We start from the raw sequence: 21,593 nt of genomic DNA on the forward strand, positions 1-21,593 counted from the left end.
TCTGCAAACAGATAATGTTACTTCTTTTTCAGTTCTGATTTTTTTCTTTTATTTCTTTTTCTTGCCTATTGCTCTAGCTAGGACTTACAGTATCATGCCTGAATAAGAGTGGTAAGAGTGGACACCCTTGTCTTATTCCTGATATTAAGAGGAAAGGCTTTCAGCCTTTCACCATTAGGTATGATGTTAGCTGTGGGCTTGTTATATATGGCCTTTATTATGTTGAGGTATGTTTCTTCTGTGCCTAATTTGTTAAGAGTGTTTATCATGAATGGATATTGGATTTTGTCAAATGCTTTTTCTGTATCTACTGAGAGGATCATATGATTCTTTTTATTCAATTAATGTGATGTATCACAGTGATTTATGTTGAACCATCCCTGAATCTCCAGGATAAATCCCATTTGATCATGGTGAATGATCCTTTTAATGTGCTGCTGAATTTAGTCTGCTAGTATTTTATTGAGAATTTTTGAATCTATATTCATCAGGGATACTGGCTTATAGTTTTCTTTTTGGTTTTGATATCAGAATAATGCTGGCCTTGTAAAATGAGTTTGGGAGTGTTCCCTCTTCTCTGATATTTCTGGAAGACTTTGAGAAGAACTAGTGTTAATTCTTCTTTAAATGTTTGGTAAAATTTACCAGTTAAGCCATCTGGTCCTGGGCTTTTCTTCTGATTACTTTCTGATTACTAATTCAATCTCCTTACTCATAATTGGTCTATTAAGATTTTCTATTTCTTACTGATCTGGTGTTGGTAAGTCACATGTTTCTAAGAATTTCTCCTAGGTTGTCCAGTTTGTTCGCATACAGTTGTTCACAGTGTCTTATGATCCTTTGTATTTTTCTGGTATCAGTTGTAATATCTCCTTTTTCATTTATAATTTTGTTGATTTGGGTCCTTCATCTTTTTTCTGCGATTAGTCTGGCTAAAGCTTTGTTGATTTTGTTTATCTTCTCAAAGAACCAACTCTTAGTTTGGTTATAACTTTTTCTCTTGTTTTTCTATTCTCTACTTCATTTATTTCTAATCGAATCTTTATTATTTCCCTTCTGCTAACTGGAGCTCTGTTCTTTTTCTAGTTCCTTAAGGCATGGAGTTAGGTTGTTTCTTTGGGATCTTTCTTGCTTCTAAATGTAGGCATTTGTTGCTATGAACTTCCCTCTTAGAATTGCTTTTGCTGTATCCCACAAATTCTGGTATATTATGTTTCCATTTTCTTTTCTCAAGAAACTTTTTATTTCCCCTTTAATTTCTTTTTGATCCATTGGTTGTTCTATAGAGTGCTGTTTAATTTTTATGTGTTTTTTAATTTTTCAGTTTTCCTCTTGTTTTTAATTTCTAGTTTCATGCCATTGTGGTCAGAAGATCACTGGTATGATTTTAGTCTTCTTGCTAAGACTTGTTTTGTGGCCTAAACATATGGTCTGTCCTAGAAAATATTCCATGTGTGCACTGAAACACCTTGTGAACATTGATGGATGAATGGATAAAGACGATGTAATTATATATACATATATACACACACACACACAGTGAGATATTATTCAGCCATAAGAAATGAAGAAATCCTACCATTTGTGACAAAATGGATGTACCCTGAAGGCATTATGCTAAGTGAAATAAGTCAGAGAAAGACAAATGCTATATGATCTTACTTATATGTGGAATCTTCAAAAGAAAAAAAGAAAAAAATTTAAAAAAAAAAAACAAAGAAAGAAATCAGACTTGTGATTATCAGAGGGAGAGAGAGAGCGTGGAGGAAGAACTGGAGGAAAGGTGGTCACAAACTTCTACTTACAGGATAAGTAAGTACCAGGGACGTAATGTACAACGTAATGCCTATACCTGACACTGCTGTATAACAAACAGGAAAGTTGTTAAGAGAGTTAATTCTAAGAATTCTCATCACAAGGAGAAAATTTTTTTCCTTTTTTTCCCTTTCTTTTCTTTTTATTGTATCTATATGAGACAGCTGACCCTGTTGTAATCATTTCACAATAAATATGTGTAAATCAAACCATCAGTCTTTATGTCTTAAACTTACACAACAATGTAGGTCAATTATTTCTCAATAAAACTGCATTTAAAAACAAAAAAAAGTATTATCACAATATTGCTCAACCTCCTTTCCCAGGCTCTCCATACTGCAAATGGTTCAGTGCTCTCATTCTGAAGAAAATTTGTTTATAATAATGAAATAGGAACCATTTAGCTCAACACCAACTTCACAGCTTCCACCCTGCCCAATCTCCCAATTTCATCCTGGAAAATGTCCCTCTTGATTACTGCACTGCAATAGCCAGGAAGACAGAGCCATTTGCAGAATGAATAGAAGTACTTTCTTTCACGGTAATAAATGCTTTAGCATTCCTTACCACCCAGAGAGTATTAAAGGTCCCATAACAAATGGGACCGTCTGGAAGTTTTAATTTGCCTGGCTCATACAGGAATGGGGGTGTGGGGGCAGGATGGGAACTCCTTCTAAGAAACAGCTGTCAGATCCATCTCAGATTTGTGACTGAACTGTTCATATTCTTGCCCTAGATGTTTCAAATCCCTCAGATGATCAACATAATTACGGCTTTTTAAGTACCCACAATAACTAAGATACTTATTGGGACAGCTTAATAATGTGTATGTATGGGTAAGCTACTTTGTTGCATCATAAAATTCCCTGTCTGCCTTTCCATAATGTCAATGTCAGAAATTCACATATATATACAATGACTCTACTACTTGGTCCACACTGCCTTTAATTATACATACACATTCTATGTATGTCGTGTTCCAAAGCTTTCAGATATGCTATATCTTTGCATTGCTTCACACTGGTTATAAATTTTGCTTCTCTTTCTCTTCTCTCTATGTATATATTACACATATATATATATATTTCATTAAAAATACTACCTAAATGTATTGCCTTGTCCTTAAAAAGAATCACTGAAATAATGTCTAAACTCACCAGCCATTCCAAAGTTTAGCTGAGGCATTTCTTCAGTCTTTGCTTTCTTGGGGCTCGGCAAATCTCTTGAAGAGTCAGATGGGAAGGCCCATAGTTTCTTTCGTGGGTTGACAGTGGGTGTTGGGGATTTCACAGGCTTATTTGTGGTAGGACACCATTTGTAGCCAGGATTTGCTTTCATAAATGCATCTTTATACTATAAATAAAGGATAACAGATTTTAATTAATATACAGACTGAAAAAGTTCTAATAGCCTTCATATCTCACCCCCCCACCATTAATTAATGAATGAAAAAATACTTTCAATAACTTCTGTGGCTTTACTTATAGAAGAATGATAATCTCAGCTCAGGGCTTTAGAGATAGGACGTGGATTTAACTACGAGAAAGTTCATTTGTGGAAGATGGGTCCAGAGGCAACACATTTGTATCTTTTGACCCATATCTTTTTTTAAGTATCCAAAAAGATGTCTTACCATGGTAGAGGGAGTTATTTGTAAGGGAAAGAGCAAGGGCTTTGAAGACAGAAAGAGCAGAAATCAAACCCTAGCACCTCCACTTAGGGCTAGAGTGACCAAAGATAGAGAATATAACCTCTCTGGGCCTCACCCTTAGTTTCCATAAACCAAAAACAATACCACCCATACGTAGGGTTACTGTAAACTGCGGTGCATTATTTGGCACCCAGTTTAAAGTGGTTATCAGGTGCACATTACAAACTGTGAGTCACTATCAGAGCCAGTAACCAGATTCTGCTCACTGCTTAATTTGGTAAGTACGCCAAAAATATAATCTGTGCTTTGATGTACTGGTAAGGCAAATGCAGGCAAACTTAAAGCAACATAACCAGCTTTGGGATAAATAAGCTAAGATCAGAGTGATGAGAAGGGGAACAAGAGTAGAACTCTTCAGCTGAGGATGCTGGACCACGTGGAGGAAAGAGCACATGTGTACCTCAGAGATCCTGTCGGTTCACTTCCAGACAACCGCAATAAAGTGAGTGTCACCATAAAGCCAGTCAGATGGGTTTTTTGGTTTCCCAGTGTATATAAATGTTACGTTTACATTATACTACAGTCTATTAAGTGTGCAATAACACTCTATCTTAAAAAAACAATGAAATATCTTCATTATAAATTCTTTATTGCTAAACAATGCTAACCATCATTTGAGCTTTCAGCATGCTGTAATCACTGAACACAGACCACCATAACAAATGTAATAATGTAAAAGTTGGAAATATTGCAAGAATTACCCAAAGGTGACACAGAGATATGAAGTGAGCAAATGCTCTTGGAAAAAAGGTGCCAACAGACTTGCTTGCCAACAGACTTGCTTGACACAGCCAGCATGGCTGTAAACCCTCAGTTCATAGAAAACTAAGTATCTGGGAAGCACCGACATTCCAGGATTTTATAATGAGCACATGCGACTGCAAATGTGAACAAGCTGAGAGCTGTGATGGGTGATGTTGCAATTAATCCATCACAAACTTTATGTCTTTAAATTGGAGGTTTCGACCTACACTGACAAGAGCCTCCTTTTCCCTTTATTTTTGTGACTTTCTCCTATAACTCTTTCTGCCAACTCTGTTGCTTCTTTCCCCTTTTGTGGTAATAAAACTAAATGAAATATATTTATTGTTATGCATTATACATTGCCAAAAGTTATATCATCTAATAAAAATGTATTTTCCATGTATTCAATTATTCCATATCGCTAACTGCTAGAAACTTTATTAAATCAATACAATTGTTTCAATCCCATAAGCTTGCCCTTTAAAATAATGCTCACTCCATGTGTAAACTAATTTAGTATACGCTCCAAAGAGCTTTTTATTTATCCCAACAGGAAAAAAGATTCTTTTATCGTTGGCATAAGAAAGTATATAGAATCCATATAAACTTTTCCCTTTTTTCACTTTAAATCATGTAAATGAAAACTGTACTGTAAGTAATATAATGCAAGTGTTAATAATCAGTGGTTTAGAATTATCCCCAAATTATCTTAACTCAACTTTTCTGAATAGGCTTTTTTTTTTTTTAAACCTAAAAGCTGTAGCTCTGCATGTTGCTACATGGGTACATGTAGAAGGAAGGTAAGCACAGAATAATGAAAAAATACAGTTCCACTTTTCTTACAAAAATAATTAAAATAAGGACACAAGGCCAGAGCCAAGCTAGAACTTACCACACATAGCAGAATAAATTTGGAGGTAACAAATGTGATATAAGAGGCACCCTACTCCAGTGCATTCACCTGCATGGGGGATTTACGTATTAAGCTGAAGCAGACAAATAGCCTTGCCTCCCGTCTGAATTCAGGTGGAGAGTGACAAATGGTAGGGTGAGGTGAAAATGGAAGGAGCAGACACATGCATCATTATTGTGTCCCAGGAAAAGGCACCTGGGCTGGTGTGTCAGATGAATAGTCATCTGGACAAAGGTCACCTCTCTATAAAATGACAAAAGACTTTCAAACAGATTAATTAATACATTTGTCATGAGAAATAAAACAATTTTTTGGAGTTTTTAAAGAAGCAAGTCCAAGTTGTGAAAGATGCTGGACTAGATGACAGACACCAGTTAAGAACTTAAATTAAAGTCTCCGCCTTCAAACTTGTTTACAACCCACAATTAGTCCCACAAACATTTTTTTTTTAAACGCGTGGTTCATTAGCCTTCCCCTAATTCAGGCATGAAAAACGGTTTTGCAAGGGATCTGTGAAAGGAGAAAGCTCCTATGGGTTGAAGAACAGAAGGAGAGAGAAAGACCTGGAGGATGTGGGGTTTTATGGAAAATGGTAACTGAGAATTCAGTAGGTCAGTACTCTGTATCTGTATCACAATATTAATCTCGCAGATCCTTAAACTTAATATAAACAAGCAGTAACAAGACAGCATTCATTAGCTCAATCAGAAATATATTGAGCAAAAACATTAAGAATGTGGGACAGAGAGAAAAGAATAACACACAGCCCTTGTCCTTTAGGAATTTAAAGCTTCCATGGAGACGTCATAAATTCACGTAAAGACACACTTGAACACCAAGCAAAGGTGGAGGCAGAAAGAGCCTTGGGGTATGAGGATGTCTCTCTGTCCTTGGAACTGGACACCTCATCAATCACTTGCTCTGATTCAACTATAAGAAGCAACAGAAAGGCTTAATCATTTGTTGTGATGAGGTTATTAGGAAAGGGATTACAGAGAAGGCTGAGCAAGGGAGAAATGAAGACAGTATATAGTATGAAGCAAATAGCTGAGTGAAACTGTTAGCATTCTGGTCAACTATGTGGACAAAAATCCATCATTACAGGATTTAAAGGGCCAAAGAGATAGGCCCCATCCATCTGGATCTCCAGGGCAGGGCTCTTCATGCAGGGAGTGAGACAGGAGTCTGTTTTCATCCAGGAACATCAATCATGGGCTATTGGTCCAATCTCATAGATAGCTAACCTCTTGCTAAATTACTGATTTTCAAAAATCTCCCATTAAAATTAAAGTTCACCTGATGGTTTCCATTTTTTTTCTTCAAAATCTCCAATTGCTTAGATAACCTAAGCGCATCTACTGTACAGACACACTTTGTTCTTTATACAAGGTGTTCAGCACATGCTGGTCCCTTTTCCCTGATCCCAACCGCCACAACACTTTATTAGCAATAATAGGAAACCACTGTTACTCAGTAATGGTTTAAATACACACCCTCTGTCACGGTATTTTGTCTACTTCATATATGACAATGACATTATTATATACCAAAAAACAAGACTCTGTTTATCTTAATCTTTTAAAAATTGGATCTCAACATTAAATACCTTTCTGGTATTTAATCATTTATAAGAATGAAAATTTGACCTTAAAAAGTACCTTAATGTTAATGAAAAATACACTAACTGTTCTCCAATTACTTGTTTTTAATGGGGGAGTGGGGCATCTAAAATCCAGTAGTATTTCTAGCTATTATTTCAGTCTAGATTTTCTCAACGTAGTGAAAAGAGAATGGCAACCCTGGTGAGGTCCAGGAGTAGGGAACGCTGGAAATGTCTTTACAAATAAAGACCGCTGACTCTGGTGCAAATATGCGAAATACCACCCTGACTGAAAAACAAACAAACAAACAAAACACAACCTGCCAGGAACCACAGAGGAGAGATTATACAAAAAAGTATCTGATTTTTAAAAAACAGGTAAAACACATTTTTTTATTTTGTAACTCTGCAGGGGTGTAAGTGACCCAGTGTATAATAAATTTTGAGAGAGCTGTACCTCTTCACATGGGCAGAAATCATATTACACAAGGGTGGGAGACGAGAGGGAGATGCTTGACGAGTGTTACTATCTGTCCTTTCTTAGTTCTAGGAGCTTTAACTCTAAAACTGTTCCTTTAGATAATAAAACTCAATTAGCACTACCTGATCTGAATTACTTTTACTAGATATTTTTAATAGGAAGAAAATTAGACTGTGTTATGTGACAGAACATGGAATTCAGCTTACAGTTTTGACAGAACAAAAATATTTTAAGTTATACATGAACCTTCACGACTCTCATGCTAAAGCCACCCCAATAAAAATTATATATTTCAAAAAGTGACTTGAATAAGTGACCAGGAGATTGTTTGGTTCCACTATAGGAACGTTATAAAGGAAAAACTGAATTGGCTGTAGATAAGGTTACTTAAATTGGCTGTAAGGATTATCATGGCAACAATGGTTCATTTTCATATATAAATTTTTTAAAAGGACAATTTTACTCCCTAATTTAGCTAAATCAGGAGAAAAGTCAGTTTTATTAGTTAGCACTAATAAAAAAAAAATCAAAATTTCAGCATTTCTTTTAAAATGTAATTTGTTACCTTGTGAAAAGCAGACAGGGATCTGGGAAAGAAAACATTATATTTCTGAAAATGTATTAATAAATTCACACATTAATTTGATTTGTAAAATGTGTGTTTTCTTTTAAAAAAATGTGTTCACTAAAGGTTTAGTATTTTCCTTAAATCATACTTTCTCCTTACAAAATAATCTACAGTATGAATTTGTAATTTTTCAGAGCAAAAATTAATTTTTATCTATATCCCTTGCATGATCTCCAATTCCAAAGTAATCAAGATTTACTACAGTAACATCTTATAGGATATTGGAATATTAGGTCCCTCAATCAATCTAAAAATTAATATGTGAAACCAATACCAAAATGAGTTTTAAGAGACTCCGTTTAAATTCTCCATATATCACTCGCTGTGGGATCTATTTTTCATCACTGGCTATGGCTTCCTTATAAAGTCCTTATAACTTTACTTGATTTGAACATTTAAACATTTACTAACTGGACGGGTATTTCTGAAAGCAAGTAGTTAGCTCACTCAACTGAAATCTATCTTGTTAGAGGCTATCAATCACACTGGATAGTACCTGCCAAGTTAAGCAAATGATACAACTAATTTTGTTGGTTCTGGGGTTTCAGTTTTGCATTTTAGTAGCCCTTCATTGTGTTAACAGGTCCTAATAAAAATAGTAAATAATCACTTGATAGAGAAGTATCAAATACAAACTTCAGTTGCTTATCAGGAAAACGACAAAAACTACCATCAGCAGAGTATTTTAAGCGTTACAGAATGCTTGTATGTACATTGCCTTACTTGCATCTTACTCAACCCTATGAGGGCAGGGCAGGCACCTTTATTGACATTCTACAGAGGTGGGAACTCAGAAAGTCCTCTGAGAAGGGAGAAAGCCAAGTCCGAGAACTCAAGCTCTACTACTACTAACTTACTTCCTTGGATAAGTCACTTTACCATTCTGGGCCTCAGTGTCTTCATCTTTAGCTGCTGAAAACAAAACAAAACAGAACAAAAAATAACAACAACAACAAAAAACCCTACCTCCTGGGATTATTATGAGGATTAAATGAGTTAAATATTTATAAAAGAACCCTGGGCAGAATAAAGCATTATTTAAAAATTGATTATTATCATCTCAAAAATAAACACTTAAATATTTTTTTTAATGCAGTAAGAAAGGGGCACCTGGGTGGCTCAGTCAGTTAAGCATCTGACTCTTGATTTCGGCCCAGGTCATGATCTCAGGATTGTGAAACTGAGCCCCAGGTCAGGCTCTGAGATCAGCAGGAGTCTGCTTGAGGAGTCTCTCTTACCTTTCTCCCTCTGGCCCTCCGCCTGCTCATGCTCGCTCTCCCTCTCAAATAAATAAAATCTTTAAAACAAAATAAATACAGTAAGAAAGTCCTGATACCTGGAACACAGGAACAGAAAAGGTCTCAAAAACAAGACCTCCCATGAATGCCCAAGTCTTTGGTTTTACTGTCCACAATCCTTCAAAGTAGTGGGGCCTCTATTAAATCATACTCAGAAAATCCCATATAGAATAAGTCATGTCATTAGATGTAGCCAAAAGTGGCTGGCAGAGGACAGCAATGTCAACTAACAGCTGAGGGTGGACCCAAAAGACTGACTCATGGAAAAGCAAAGAAGAAATTCAAAAGAAGAGTTAAGAATCACTTAATATACATAGAAAAATGTGACCATAACTTAACTGTTCACAAAGGTCTTGCCAAATTACAAAATATAAAATAATTACTGTTTGGAAATAATGGTTTGAAATTTCTAAAAGTACTGAAAGGCATTCTGAATGCTTGAAGTAAGGAAGTATATAAACAAAATTTTAAGTAAAGTTTCCAGGATAAATATGTAAAATGAAATGTATAAGGGAACAGCCAAGTTTCATCTACCTGGAAATCACTTATGTGTAACAGCCGTTTCTCAAGGATGCTGGAAAAATGAGGGGCTACTCTAGTTTAGGGGTATGCAAGATGTCACAGCATGCTTGTAAGAACACAGACGCTGTTAAGCATCCTACGTGTGACAGTCAACAAAAATTCCCTACAGTTATAATATATGAGAAGATGACAGTCTGTCTTCTTTGGAGAAGAATCCATTTCTAATAAAGCCAAAGCAAGGGAATAAATAGCTTAGTTTTAACTTTAAGAAATATGAAGGAAGGGGCTCCTGGGTGGCTCAAATGGTTAAGCGTCTGCCTTCGGCTCAGGTCATGATCCCAGGGTCCTCGGATCGAGCCCCATGTCGGGCTCCCTGCTCAGAGGGGAGACTGCTTCTCCCTCCCCCACTCCCCCTGCTTGTGTTCCTGCTCTCACTCTTCCTCTCTCTGTCAAATAAATAAAATCTTTAAAAAAACTAAAATTAAAAAAAAAAAAAAAGGGACTATGAAGGAAGAATTAATCACTAAAACTCCATGGAGTTTTGTGGTGATGGGAGTCTTTCCTAGGGTACTAATGGCAATAGATACAAAAGGCTATTATAGTTTACCTTAAGGTTGCATTTTATTGCATTTAATTCCATAGTTGTTTTACTGCAATACAACTGAACCTTCGAACTTATCAGCCTGGTCTCATGATTTTTGTCTTTACATCATCATTTCCTACTAGTGTCCTCCACATATCCTAGGCTTGGGGTAAAACAAACTTTCTTGCTCCTGAAATCGTTCTTACTATCCCACATCTGCTCTTATCCCTGCCTTTCTCTCTGAATCCTGTACCAAAGCCCAGGACAGATTCTATCAACTCCATAAAGCCTCTTTTGAAATATCCTCACTGATACCCACCCCAGCACAAGCAGACTCTTCCATTAGACCCCTGACATTTTATTGTTACCATTTCTACCATAATTACTCAAACCTCTTATCTTGCAGGCATCTAAGTCAGCATCACATAGTAAAAGAATGCTAGGGTCAAACAGGCAACAGTATCCCAGCTCTACAATGTGTGCCTGGTCAAGATACACACTCCAAAGAGCCTTATTAGATCTTTGCTCGGAAGAATGCGGACAATCATTACTGACTTTATGTGTTTGTGCTTCTGTAAAACATCAAGCTTGGAATGAACCAATCAATCAATAAATGCATGCATTCTGCCTTATGCCTCTCATCCTACAAAAAAGAAGGTATCATAAAGTCATTCAAAATTGTTTTTGACTTTCCAGATCCTCTCCTCTTCTTGGCACCTACTCTACTCTTCCTGAAGGTCTAGATAAATGATCTTCTAAACTGGCTATAAATTAATTAATTCCGATCATTAGTTTAAACGACAAGTGGAGGGTTCCAGCAATATCCTAGGCAAAAACGCAGATTTGTATTCCTGTATTTGTAAGAGCGCAGACCTACGATGTTAAAGGGAAAAGTAAGGTTGTTCCTGCATCTCCTACCCAGCAGCTCCACAGTCAGAAGTCAGAGCCTGGGAACATCCACAACCCTGCACCATCACACGCATTGCTGAATTTAAGAAAATGACCCACGTTATATCCTTAAGGTGGTATTTTTTGCATTACTTATAACCAGTTATTGCTCTAATGAGATTCATCAGACAGCATGAAACCCTCATTCAACCCTTTCTTTTCAACAATGCAAATGAGTACTGGGCAATAATTCAAGAAATTGAAAACAAATCCCAGAATGGCTGTTTGCTCTCACCAGATGCACTAAAAGATAATCAGGAGCAAGAAAAGCATCAGAGAAAGTTTTAACAGGTTAAAAAAATAAACCCTCCCAAGTTGTATCACACAGTGCTCACTTCTTTTAAAAAATATCTCTTTTTAAGTACTCACATTCACACAAAAACCTTCCTGAAAGAATATGTCTTGTTCCTATAGAGAACACAGTTAAAATCTGGTGTTTGAAATGAAGATGTTACAAAAGGTTTTTGTTTTTTTTTTGTATATGACTACCTGGGTGAGAGGACCTTGAGGAGCTGAGACCTTATTCATCATCAGCACCCACCACAGACTTGGTATGCTCAAGTCCCTCAAGTAAGCTTTTTGTTGCTGAAACTGACGTTGCAATGAAGACTGTACTATTAACACAAAAAGCACCAGCACAATGGCCTGCACTTTAATGTAATTTTGAAACCATGCAGTAAATACAACTGAAACAAGTCAGTATCACTTATGACCAGAAACCAATTAGATAATGATTTTCAATGTGGCTGAACCTTCCACACTTGACTAGAAATGAGACAGCATTTCCTAAGAGCAACTGTAAACAAGGCAGGTTGCAAGGTGGAAGATCCGCCTCTGCGTGTAGCAGATTGCGGGAGGCCACCTTAACAGATTTCATTACGGGCACCACAATGGCAAATATTGTGAGCCTAATTAAGTTATTAGTTAGAGATTTCCTGTATGAAAATAATACTTCCTCCTCTTAAAAGTGGCCACCTATTGGGTTTGTAAATTAGCAGTATTTAAGAAAAGGCAAACAGTGTACTTGGGACAGGCTGCATGTTATCAAAAAACAGCAATCCAAAATCAAACTCAAGTGTTTAATTGTAGGAAGTTAATGCGGTTCCCTATGAGGTTTCAGATTATTTTATCATATAAGTGTAGGACTATAAAAAAAAATATAAGGCCATTTAATGGGAAAATGCTGTTAATTACTATTATATTAGTTGAAATTTACTGAAACATTTAAAATCATGTAGGTTACTGGAACTGATTTTAAATTTTCCAGATACCCAGGGCGCCTGGGTTGTTCAGTCCCCTAAGCGTCTGCCTTCAGCTCTGGTCGTGATCTTGGGGTCCTGGGATGGAGCCCCAGGTGGGGCTCCCTGCTCAGCAGGGAGCCTCCTTCTCTCTCTCCCTGTTCCCTTCCCCCATGCTCTCTCTGGCTATCTCTCTCTCTCTCAAATAAATAAAATCTTTAAAAAAAATAAAAAAATTCCAGATACCCTTACATAGTCAAAATCCTGTCTTTAATAATAGCCAACTCACAAAGTCTTATGTGACCATTAATTACATAACAACTATGCTAACCATATACCCTGGATTCAAATATCCTTTAACACTGCATAAGAAATTTTTATGTTACATGTTAGCTTGTTAAACAACTCAATAAAACCACAGCAATTAAAAGAATTATTTTTCCACATATTGAGATGTCTAATAAAATGTGTCACTTGAAACTCTATATTTTTGTCCCCTGCTGGTTCCTCTTTTCACAGAACTTAACCATATGTTTGGGTGGAAGGGGTTTTCATGAATCAGGATTGTTTGCAAGTTATGATGCTGAAGGAGTTACGATGCTGAAGGAATAATGTGAGAATTACTCCTTTCAAGTTTAACCACTACGATATTGCTTTGCTTTTCCTTCACTTGCTAAATCCGTTACACAATACATTTTAAAAGCATGTCAGAACTGATCCAAGTGCCCCCCTCTCTGAATAGCCTTCCTCCAGGAAGTGCTTCTGCCTATGTTTACATGCGTGCACATATCCTAACACCTCATGTTTCACTGCTACTCATTCCTTCACTAGTTTTGAATATTCATGAGGCACTACCTACACAACAGAAATAAATCAAAGCAAATCTCTTAATAACTGTATTTATTACAAAATCAAAAAATGTTAGAACGGAAAGGGATATGCTTTTGCCCAATTTCCTCATTCTAATAACATAAAAAAAAAAAAAAGGCTGAAACCCAGTGATTGATTTAGATCCTGTCACAAGGTTATTCAGCATTAGAACTAGATGAAGACTCTTTCCCACCACACAACTAGAGTAACCTAAGATTGTCGTCTTTACCATGGGCATTCTCTAATAGGAGAAGCTCGGTTCCTAGAAAAAATTTTTTTAAAACCCCCATTCATAATAAATAAATTACCCATTTATAAAAATCAACCCCCCACATCAATCTGTGAAGTATACATAATGAAAAAACTTGGCAATTGATTGCTCTTGGCACCTCCACCAGCATTTGGAAGGTGGACTTGAATTCAGGAATAGGAAAAAAGCTCTTCTGTTTTCGTATAACGCTTGATTCAGGATTCACCTTTGTGCTGCTAGACCTTCAGCAGGGACTTCATATATGAAGACTGGGGGCGGGCGGGGGGAGAGGAGGTATGGGATTGATTGCTCACAGCCAACACAAAACCTTGTCATTGTAACCTACCTCCTTGGCCATGTCTGTATATTTCTGCTTTTCCTTTGGATCTAGAACAGCCCACCAATCAGCCAGTATCTTGGTAGCACCTCGGTTATCAAGCCTGGGGTGTTCCTGACGTACAAGGGAGCGATGACGTTTGCAAAATAGGAGAAATGCATTCATTGGTCTCCGGGCTCGCTGTTCTGGTGATTCGTCATCAGTCTCACCAACATCTTGCTCTAGGCCATCGGCCCCAAGAAGTTGAACCTATTACCAACCAAAACAAAAGCCAGATCTTTAACACATCCTGGACAATTTTGCTTTAACAGTTAGTTTTGGTTTTCAAATTGTATTTTTTCTTAGCTCCATTGAAATAACTTACAAATTGGAAAAAATTAATCATCAACCACTATTAGTGGTTGGGAACCAACTTACAATGTATTCTGCTTAGTTTCTATAGCAACCTGTGCATGTCTCTATTGCAGCATATATTATTATCGTGTTATGATGGCTTACATTTTTTTCCCTTCACTAAATAGTGAGCTCTTTGAGGAAAAGCTCTTTTACCTTTACTACCACAGCATCTGGCTTAATGTCTGGTATATATACTTAACTAACTGCTCAATAAATAAATAAACCCATTCTGTGATATATGGGTCTCAAGATTAACAACAACATTCACAAAAAATACATGAATATTAGTTGTTTCTCCTCGTTGGAAAGTGCTTTTTTACAGTTAATAATATGAAAATGTTTAACATGAAAGTAGGTAATAAAAATTTAATACAGACTAGTCAATGTTTTAGGCACATCACAAGTGGAGCCTCCTACTGTAAAAATCACAACAGACATTTAACACTATTTGAAGGAGGAACTACGTAGTAAATTTTCAAGCTTGTAAATATCAACCTTTCCTGTTTCGTGAAATGCTGTGATAACAGGAATAAATTCACCCAGGCTTAAATCTTCAAAATCGATTCTGAATCCTCCCTTTTCCAAAGCATTTCATTCAATTCGAGGTCTTCAGGAACTTCTACAAAGCTCTAATCCTGCCCATTCCATCTGTGTAACTGTCATTTCCACTGCCCAGAAGCCTTCTGCTTCTGATCTCTTACATTACTACCCGCACATGGCTGAGGATACCTCTGATCACAGAATCTCAGGATGTATTGGAATTGTTAAATATCTTCTAAGGCTCAAATATGATCCTGTGCTATTTCTTGGAAACAGCGCAACCATGAACGGAAGTCCAGAAGGCTTACTAAAACTATCTCTTTAATTTCTTGTTTCACAGTTAAAATCAAGAAGGATGGAGGTAGTTGTTAGTCTGCATTGTATAGCAGAGCCTTAGTTCTTCAACTTGAGTGGGTAGTGGAATCCCTGGAGGTCTTGTTAAAACAGAGACTGTTGGGTCCCATTCCCAGAGTTGCCGATCCCGCAGGTCTGGAGTGGGCCTTGAGAATTAATGTCTAACAAGCTTCCAGGTGATGCGGATACTGCTGATCTGAAGATCACACTCTGAGATCCACTATGTAACGCAACCATGTTCTTTTACACCATGTTGATTGGGCAACGGCTACAGATACTCGAGGACAAATCACTGACTTGATCAAATTTGGTATTTTTAAAGTCTCTTCAGTTTAAATTAAGTATTGCAAGTGCATTTAATTAACCATCGATTATCTTCAAACAAAACAGTACAGTGGAACAATCTTAAAGTCATAGCTATCTGATTTGGAAATACATTAGAGATTATTATTGGGAGTGAAGGCTATAGATTTAGCTTCCTCACTCTGTACACAATTATCAACAACGATTTGCATTTTTGGGGAATATTTATTTAGCATTCTGAATCTAAGAAGCTATAGAAAAATCAAGGCATAAAAAGTATACTATGTAGGTTGAGGAAGTAATTATAGTTTCCCTTCAGAAAAGAATAACTTTTGATTCCGCTACTAAATTATAAAACTCAAGCCAAGAGCTGCAAAAAAAGATAAATAAGAAAAGATCCTGGACCGAGAAGCTTACTGTTTGGAGAGGGAAGAAAGATAGAAAAGCGAATGAATTAAAAAGCAGTATGATGACGATTACAAGGAACCAGTGTGATAACAAAGCACTAGTGGATGGATGAGAGTACACTGAAGTCTCCCTAGAAAATGTGTTGTCTGAGCTAAATTCTGAAAGATGAATCAGAATGTGTCAGGCAGTCAATGGGGAGATACAGAAAACTAAAAAGGATTAAGGCTCTATGACTACTAATTGATATACAGTTCAGTAGCACTGGTGTATCTAACATGAAAACAGGGACCCAGGACATGAGGTTGTAGAAGTAGGTATGGACGTACTTTATGAAGAATGTGCTTTGTCTTATTAAAAAAACCCCATGCATTTAATGCTATGAGTAGTTGCAGACTGTAAAAAAAAAAAAAATCTTGAGGGGAACAACATAGGTTATCATATTTTACCAGAGATTATTTATTTTGCCAAATATGGGCATCAAAAAAAAAATGTTTTCGGGGTGCCTGGGAGGCTCAGTCAGTTGAGCGTCCGACTCTTGGTTTTGGCTCAGGTCGTGATCTTAGGGTCATGGGATCGAGCCCCGAGTTAGGCTCCCTGCTCAGTGTGGAGTCTAAGACTCTCTCTCCCTCTCTCTCTCAGCCCCTTCCCTCTACTCTAAAATAAATAAATAAATCTATAAAAAAAAAAAAGTAAGCGTGTCTCTAGCTTCGGTGGCAAGATTCCTTCATACACAACAGTGAATGCTTTTTCTCAAATGAGAGAAATTAGATCAGGTGGAGAGCAGAAAGATTAGTATCGGGTCGGCTAAATTTGAGGTGGTTCTCAGCAGAGACATCTTGGTTGCAATAACGAACTGAGGTATGAATACAAAGGAGGCAAGACTAGGAAAGTGGATGGGATCACCAAGTGGGACTGAGAAAGAAGGGAGTCCAATCACCTCGTTCTTGCACTCTGTAACTGTTGACTGGGCCACTGATAGGGACCAGGCACTGTTCTAGGTGGTGCAGGTAGAGCCCTGAGCCTATGCATTCTCTGCCCTCATGAAGCAGGAAAGTGGCACGGCCAGCCTTCCGTTTTGAAAGGATCCTTCTGGCTGCTCTGCTGAGAACAGACTGTGGAAGGGCAAGAGCAGAGCACACTGATCTGCACCAGAAATGGTGGTGGCCTAGATCAAGGAGCCGGTGGTGACCTTGCTGAGGAGGAGTCAAGCTGAGATCCCATGCAGTAGGCACGGCTGAGAATCTGCTGATGGACAGATGTGAGACTTGAGCAAAAGAGAACAGACCCGGCTTCTGGTCTGACCAACCCGAAAACCAGGGGTCCCCACTTCCTGAGGTGAGGAAGACGCAGGACGATGGGCTTCAAAGCTGAGTTCCTCTGTTTAATATAGAAGTTCAAACTGAGTTCTGATCTGAGATCTAAGTGGATATGTAAAGTAAATAGTCCAAATCACGAGTACGTTTAAGAAAAAGGTCCAGGATGGCAAGAGAAATTAAGAAGCCCAGGGAACACCAATACTTGAGGGCAGAACAATGGAGGGGCATCAACTGAAAGAAGGTAGGATGGTGCGGCTGGGAGAGAAACAGAAATCCTGGGACAGACAGAGGAGTGTGTGCTGCAGGAGGAGTGAAGCAGAGGACCGCCCCAAGGACCACGGGACCAAGCGGCACCACTGTGTCAGAACGATCAAATCTGGATAAACCTGGCAGTTTCCTCAAACAGAATTAATAACACTGTTTCTCTGGAAAGGAAAGGAGAAAGAAAAGACAGGCAAGAAGTGAAGTAAGCGTGCAAGTGAGTAGAGGAAGCTGAAGAAGTCACTTCTGGCGGCCTCTGTTTTCTCTGTAAAAGAGGAGAAAAAGCTCAGTGAGAGAGACTGTAAAGGGTATCCGGGTAAGATGTCTGAGAAACAGGAAAAACAGAAAACATGGTTTCCTGGAAGCTGACCTAAGCCTAGAACAAAAGACTGAATGGATGTCAAAGGCCTGAAGAATACTAAAGACATGTTTATAAAAGTTGCAGTGACACAAAATATGTATTCATTGATTCTTCTAATGACCATAGATCTATTCAAAACCAGGCACCATTCTAGATTCCAACAAGAGGAGGACACGAGGGGCAAGACTTTGCTCTTCCTAAGCTTATATTCCAGTCTGGCAAGACAGACATACACAAGGTAAATGGTAAATGTCAGGAAGGAACTCCCTGGACACAGAATGCGTCGGGTGGGAGGGACACCTGCCATGAGAAGGTCCCATCTCTTGGGGAGGTAGTCCTCAACTTAAGAGCTGAATGGGGAGGAAAGGAGGAACCAGCTATGCCAAGACTGAGAGGAACGTGTGACTTTCTAAATAAGAGCTGGCTGCTCAAGCATGAGGCTAGAGAAGGGGACGTGGAGGACTGAATGACAAAGGAGGCTTGGTGGGGGTGAAAACTGCTAGATGCCATGCAGGTGGCAGAGACAAGGGCTTGAGCAGCTCTGAGGCTGTCTACGGAGGCAGGGCTAGACTGAAGTGGAGACAGAAGCCAGAGCCGCAAACGGGGTGGATGCCAGGTGAGCATTAACAAACTTTATGAATACCCCCATCTCCACTGCATTGGAGTATTACCGTATTACCTGAAAATCATTAGTTAATTGACAGAAAGACTACTGAAGAAGGATCTGATTCTGTCTCAACTACTAGAAGTACAGATACTTCAGGAGTCATCAATATCTGGAATAAAAAGGTAAACTGAATAGTTGAATAGGATTCAAGTTACACAGACTTTTAGAAATGCATCCTTCTCACCATCCATGATCACGGTCATTTCTGGCATGAATACTCAAAACTTCTATCTTAAACAGAGGAATTACCTTATCAATATCCTCTTCTTCGTCTTCCTCTTCCTCCTCTTCTGAAAAGTCCAGCAGTTTCTTTGCTAGCAGTGGGTGCCACTGAAGACACTTTCGTTTTGGTCGTTTTCCAGCCCTTTCTCCTTCTGCTGAATGATCCTTATTTCTGTTACTGCCTTTCATTACTGTGACCTGTGGTAAGGAAAAAAAAAGGGAGAGAAACAGAGAGAAATCAAAGTAAATCTGATTAAAATTTGTTTATTTAGCTTCCTTAGCTTTAATTGGATTATAGTTTTAATGACTAAAGTATCTACCAGCTCAGGCATTTACTGGATTCAGTACGAATTCTAAGTACATAATCAAACATTCATTTTACTTGGCTAAATGGAGCTAATAAAATTTGCCTTTTATGAAATCTACTTCCTTCCACTCCATAACTTCAGAACTCAAAACCCAAATAGACCAGCAGGAGGATTACAAGTTACAGTCACCTGTTCGCATTTACTCAGGGTAGGGTTTCTTAAAGTGGTGCATCAGAAGAATCTGAAAAGACAGCGCCCAGAGATGAGGTGCTCCCAGAGGTAGCCCTCCATACATTCTCCAATGGCTCCTCTTTTATTACAACAATTTACGTGACTTTTGCACTCTACGCTATGATAAATCTGAGCTTGGAGCATTATTAAGTAAAATGAATACTTTGTAAAAATCAAATGTTTTAGATTTAAAATAAACCATTTCACAAGATGACACACCACTTTTAAAAACTAGCAGTGTGCAGCCTCCAAGGACCCAGCGCATGAAGTCACCGTAGGTCACTTAGCGAGATGAGCGCCCTCTGTACCCATCTGTGACATAAGTCACAAATACTTTTGCACCTCTCCATTACGTGGGCACCAAAATCCAGTAACAAAGTTTTTCTCCTGAGGCTTTTTGCTGTTTCTCTTCCCGAAAGGTGGCTGGCTGAAATAGCTAAGAGGTAGCCAGCCTATGGATGTGATAAAATCTTTCAGAAGCCCATAATTCTAAGTTACTTTTCGGTGACTTAACTTTTTCTCAATGATAAAAACAATACACATTTGTATTTTATAAAGGTGAAAATAGCACAAAATGAGGTTTGTATTCTCCATCACACCAGCCCCACAGCCCAGAGGTAAACTATACATGTCCATTTCTCATATGCATTCTCTCAGCTTTTTCCTAGTTTAATAGTTCTCATCCATTCATTTTAAGTAACAATATACAAATCATTGTACATACATACTCATGCAAACATTCAAATGATGTTATCGATTTAAATGGCTCACGCTGACAGTTATAAACATAAACACAGTTGCTGAAATCACAGAACAGTAGCCTTTTGGGTCAGTGTATTGCAAAGTGGTATCAATAAATTTGTTATGCTATGCTGCTAAAACTGGGATTTCATAAAGTTTCTAGATGCATCTAGTTCGGAAGCCTTTAAAACAATACGGCACAGGCAAATTTATCCTCTGTCCTTCACAGTTTATGGATTTTGAGTCATGCGTAGGCCTTCTTCATTTCAAAATTTTAAAAAATTACTAACAACTCCTTCTAGAACTTTCATGACTTCACTACAAAAAAGAATTTTAATATTTGATCAACCTGTAATTCAGGAGATAAGGATTCTGATAAAGGAGATATGGGTCTACTTTATCCTTTTTTTCCCAAATAACTAGCCAAATTCTGCCAACGCTCTTTATTAAATAATCCAGCTTTCTCCCACTCCTTTGAAATGCCACTTTTATCCTACACTAAATTACTATGTGTATAAATCTATTTCTGAATTCTCTTCTGTTAATAATCATGCCCCTCTAAACCTGTTTGCCTATCCTTTGACCAATTTAAAAATATCCTTAGGGACTATATCATTCTGTGCCTTTTTTAATATACAAATATACCAGTAAACATAGCCATTTAGAAATTTTAATTTGCATAGATCATGCTCATCTAAGTCAATACACCTTGACTGTTCCCATTTTGTAATAACCATTGAATATTCCAAAATAAAAGTGTATTGCAATATACTCAATCATTTCATTATTGATAAATATTCAGATTATTTGTGCTGCAGTAAAATCTTCATTTTAATAAAAAAAATTTAAATCTTCATTTTGATAAAAATCCTCACCAATTTATTAAATGCTATGACTAGTCAAAGGAAGGAGGGAGAGCAAAGAAAAACATGTTCCCATGGTCTTTTTAGCAAGAACCTTCGGCTGAATATCTGAAATAATTATATGATTCGTGTGGCTGCCTCAAAAGTATAAAAAGTTACTGAAAACTCTATATGGAATTAGTTATCTGGTATGCTCTTAATAAAGGAACAAAGATTTCTTGTGAACTGATAGATCATTTAACAATTCTCATTCTATCTACAAATAAAACTTGGCACAAGCAACCCAATTTCCAAAAATACCAATGCTATACAGAGAAGAGGAAATGGTTATTTTTGTGGCTTATTAATCACTTCAGGATGAGCTGCATGAGTGGCAATTAAACCCATATGGGGGTCCCAATATTTTATGAGATAAAACATTTTTTATAGCCTTTTCTTTTCCACTTAAAAAAAGTCCCTTTGACATTTCTTATTAAGGCTGATTTAGTGCTTATGAACTCCTTTAATTTTTGTCTGGGAAACTTTATCTTTCCTTCAGTTCTTGCCAGGTAGGTTATTCTTGGTTCTAGGTTTTTTCCTTTCAACCTTTGAATCTATCATGCCACTCCCTTTCTGGCCTGCAAACTATTCTGCTAAAAAATCAGCTGATGGTCTTATAGGGGTACCCTCCTATGTAACTAGTTA

General features: G+C 37.6%; 1 protein-coding gene across 12 annotated transcripts in view; it reads right to left on the minus strand.

The window, feature by feature from the left end:
• Nucleotides 1-21,593, minus strand: part of BBX (BBX high mobility group box domain containing) — a 273,335-nt gene that overhangs the window by 79,934 nt on the left and 171,808 nt on the right. For all 12 annotated transcript variants that reach the window (XM_081797447.1, XM_081797437.1, XM_081797450.1 and 9 more), the window contains 3 exons: nt 18,794-18,964; nt 13,948-14,187; nt 2,973-3,168 (listed from right to left, as the gene is read on the minus strand). In XM_081797447.1, coding sequence (XP_081653573.1) covers nt 2,973-3,168; nt 13,948-14,187; nt 18,794-18,955 — 598 coding nt within the window. In that variant the 5' untranslated portion in view covers nt 18,956-18,964. The remainder of the gene's footprint in view (nt 1-2,972; nt 3,169-13,947; nt 14,188-18,793; nt 18,965-21,593) is intronic.

The sequence above is a fragment of the Leptonychotes weddellii genome, chromosome 1, assembly GCF_054177405.1.
Source record: "Leptonychotes weddellii isolate Sample4059 chromosome 1, ASM5417740v2, whole genome shotgun sequence".
In the NCBI taxonomy this organism is placed as follows: Eukaryota; Metazoa; Chordata; class Mammalia; order Carnivora; family Phocidae; genus Leptonychotes; species Leptonychotes weddellii.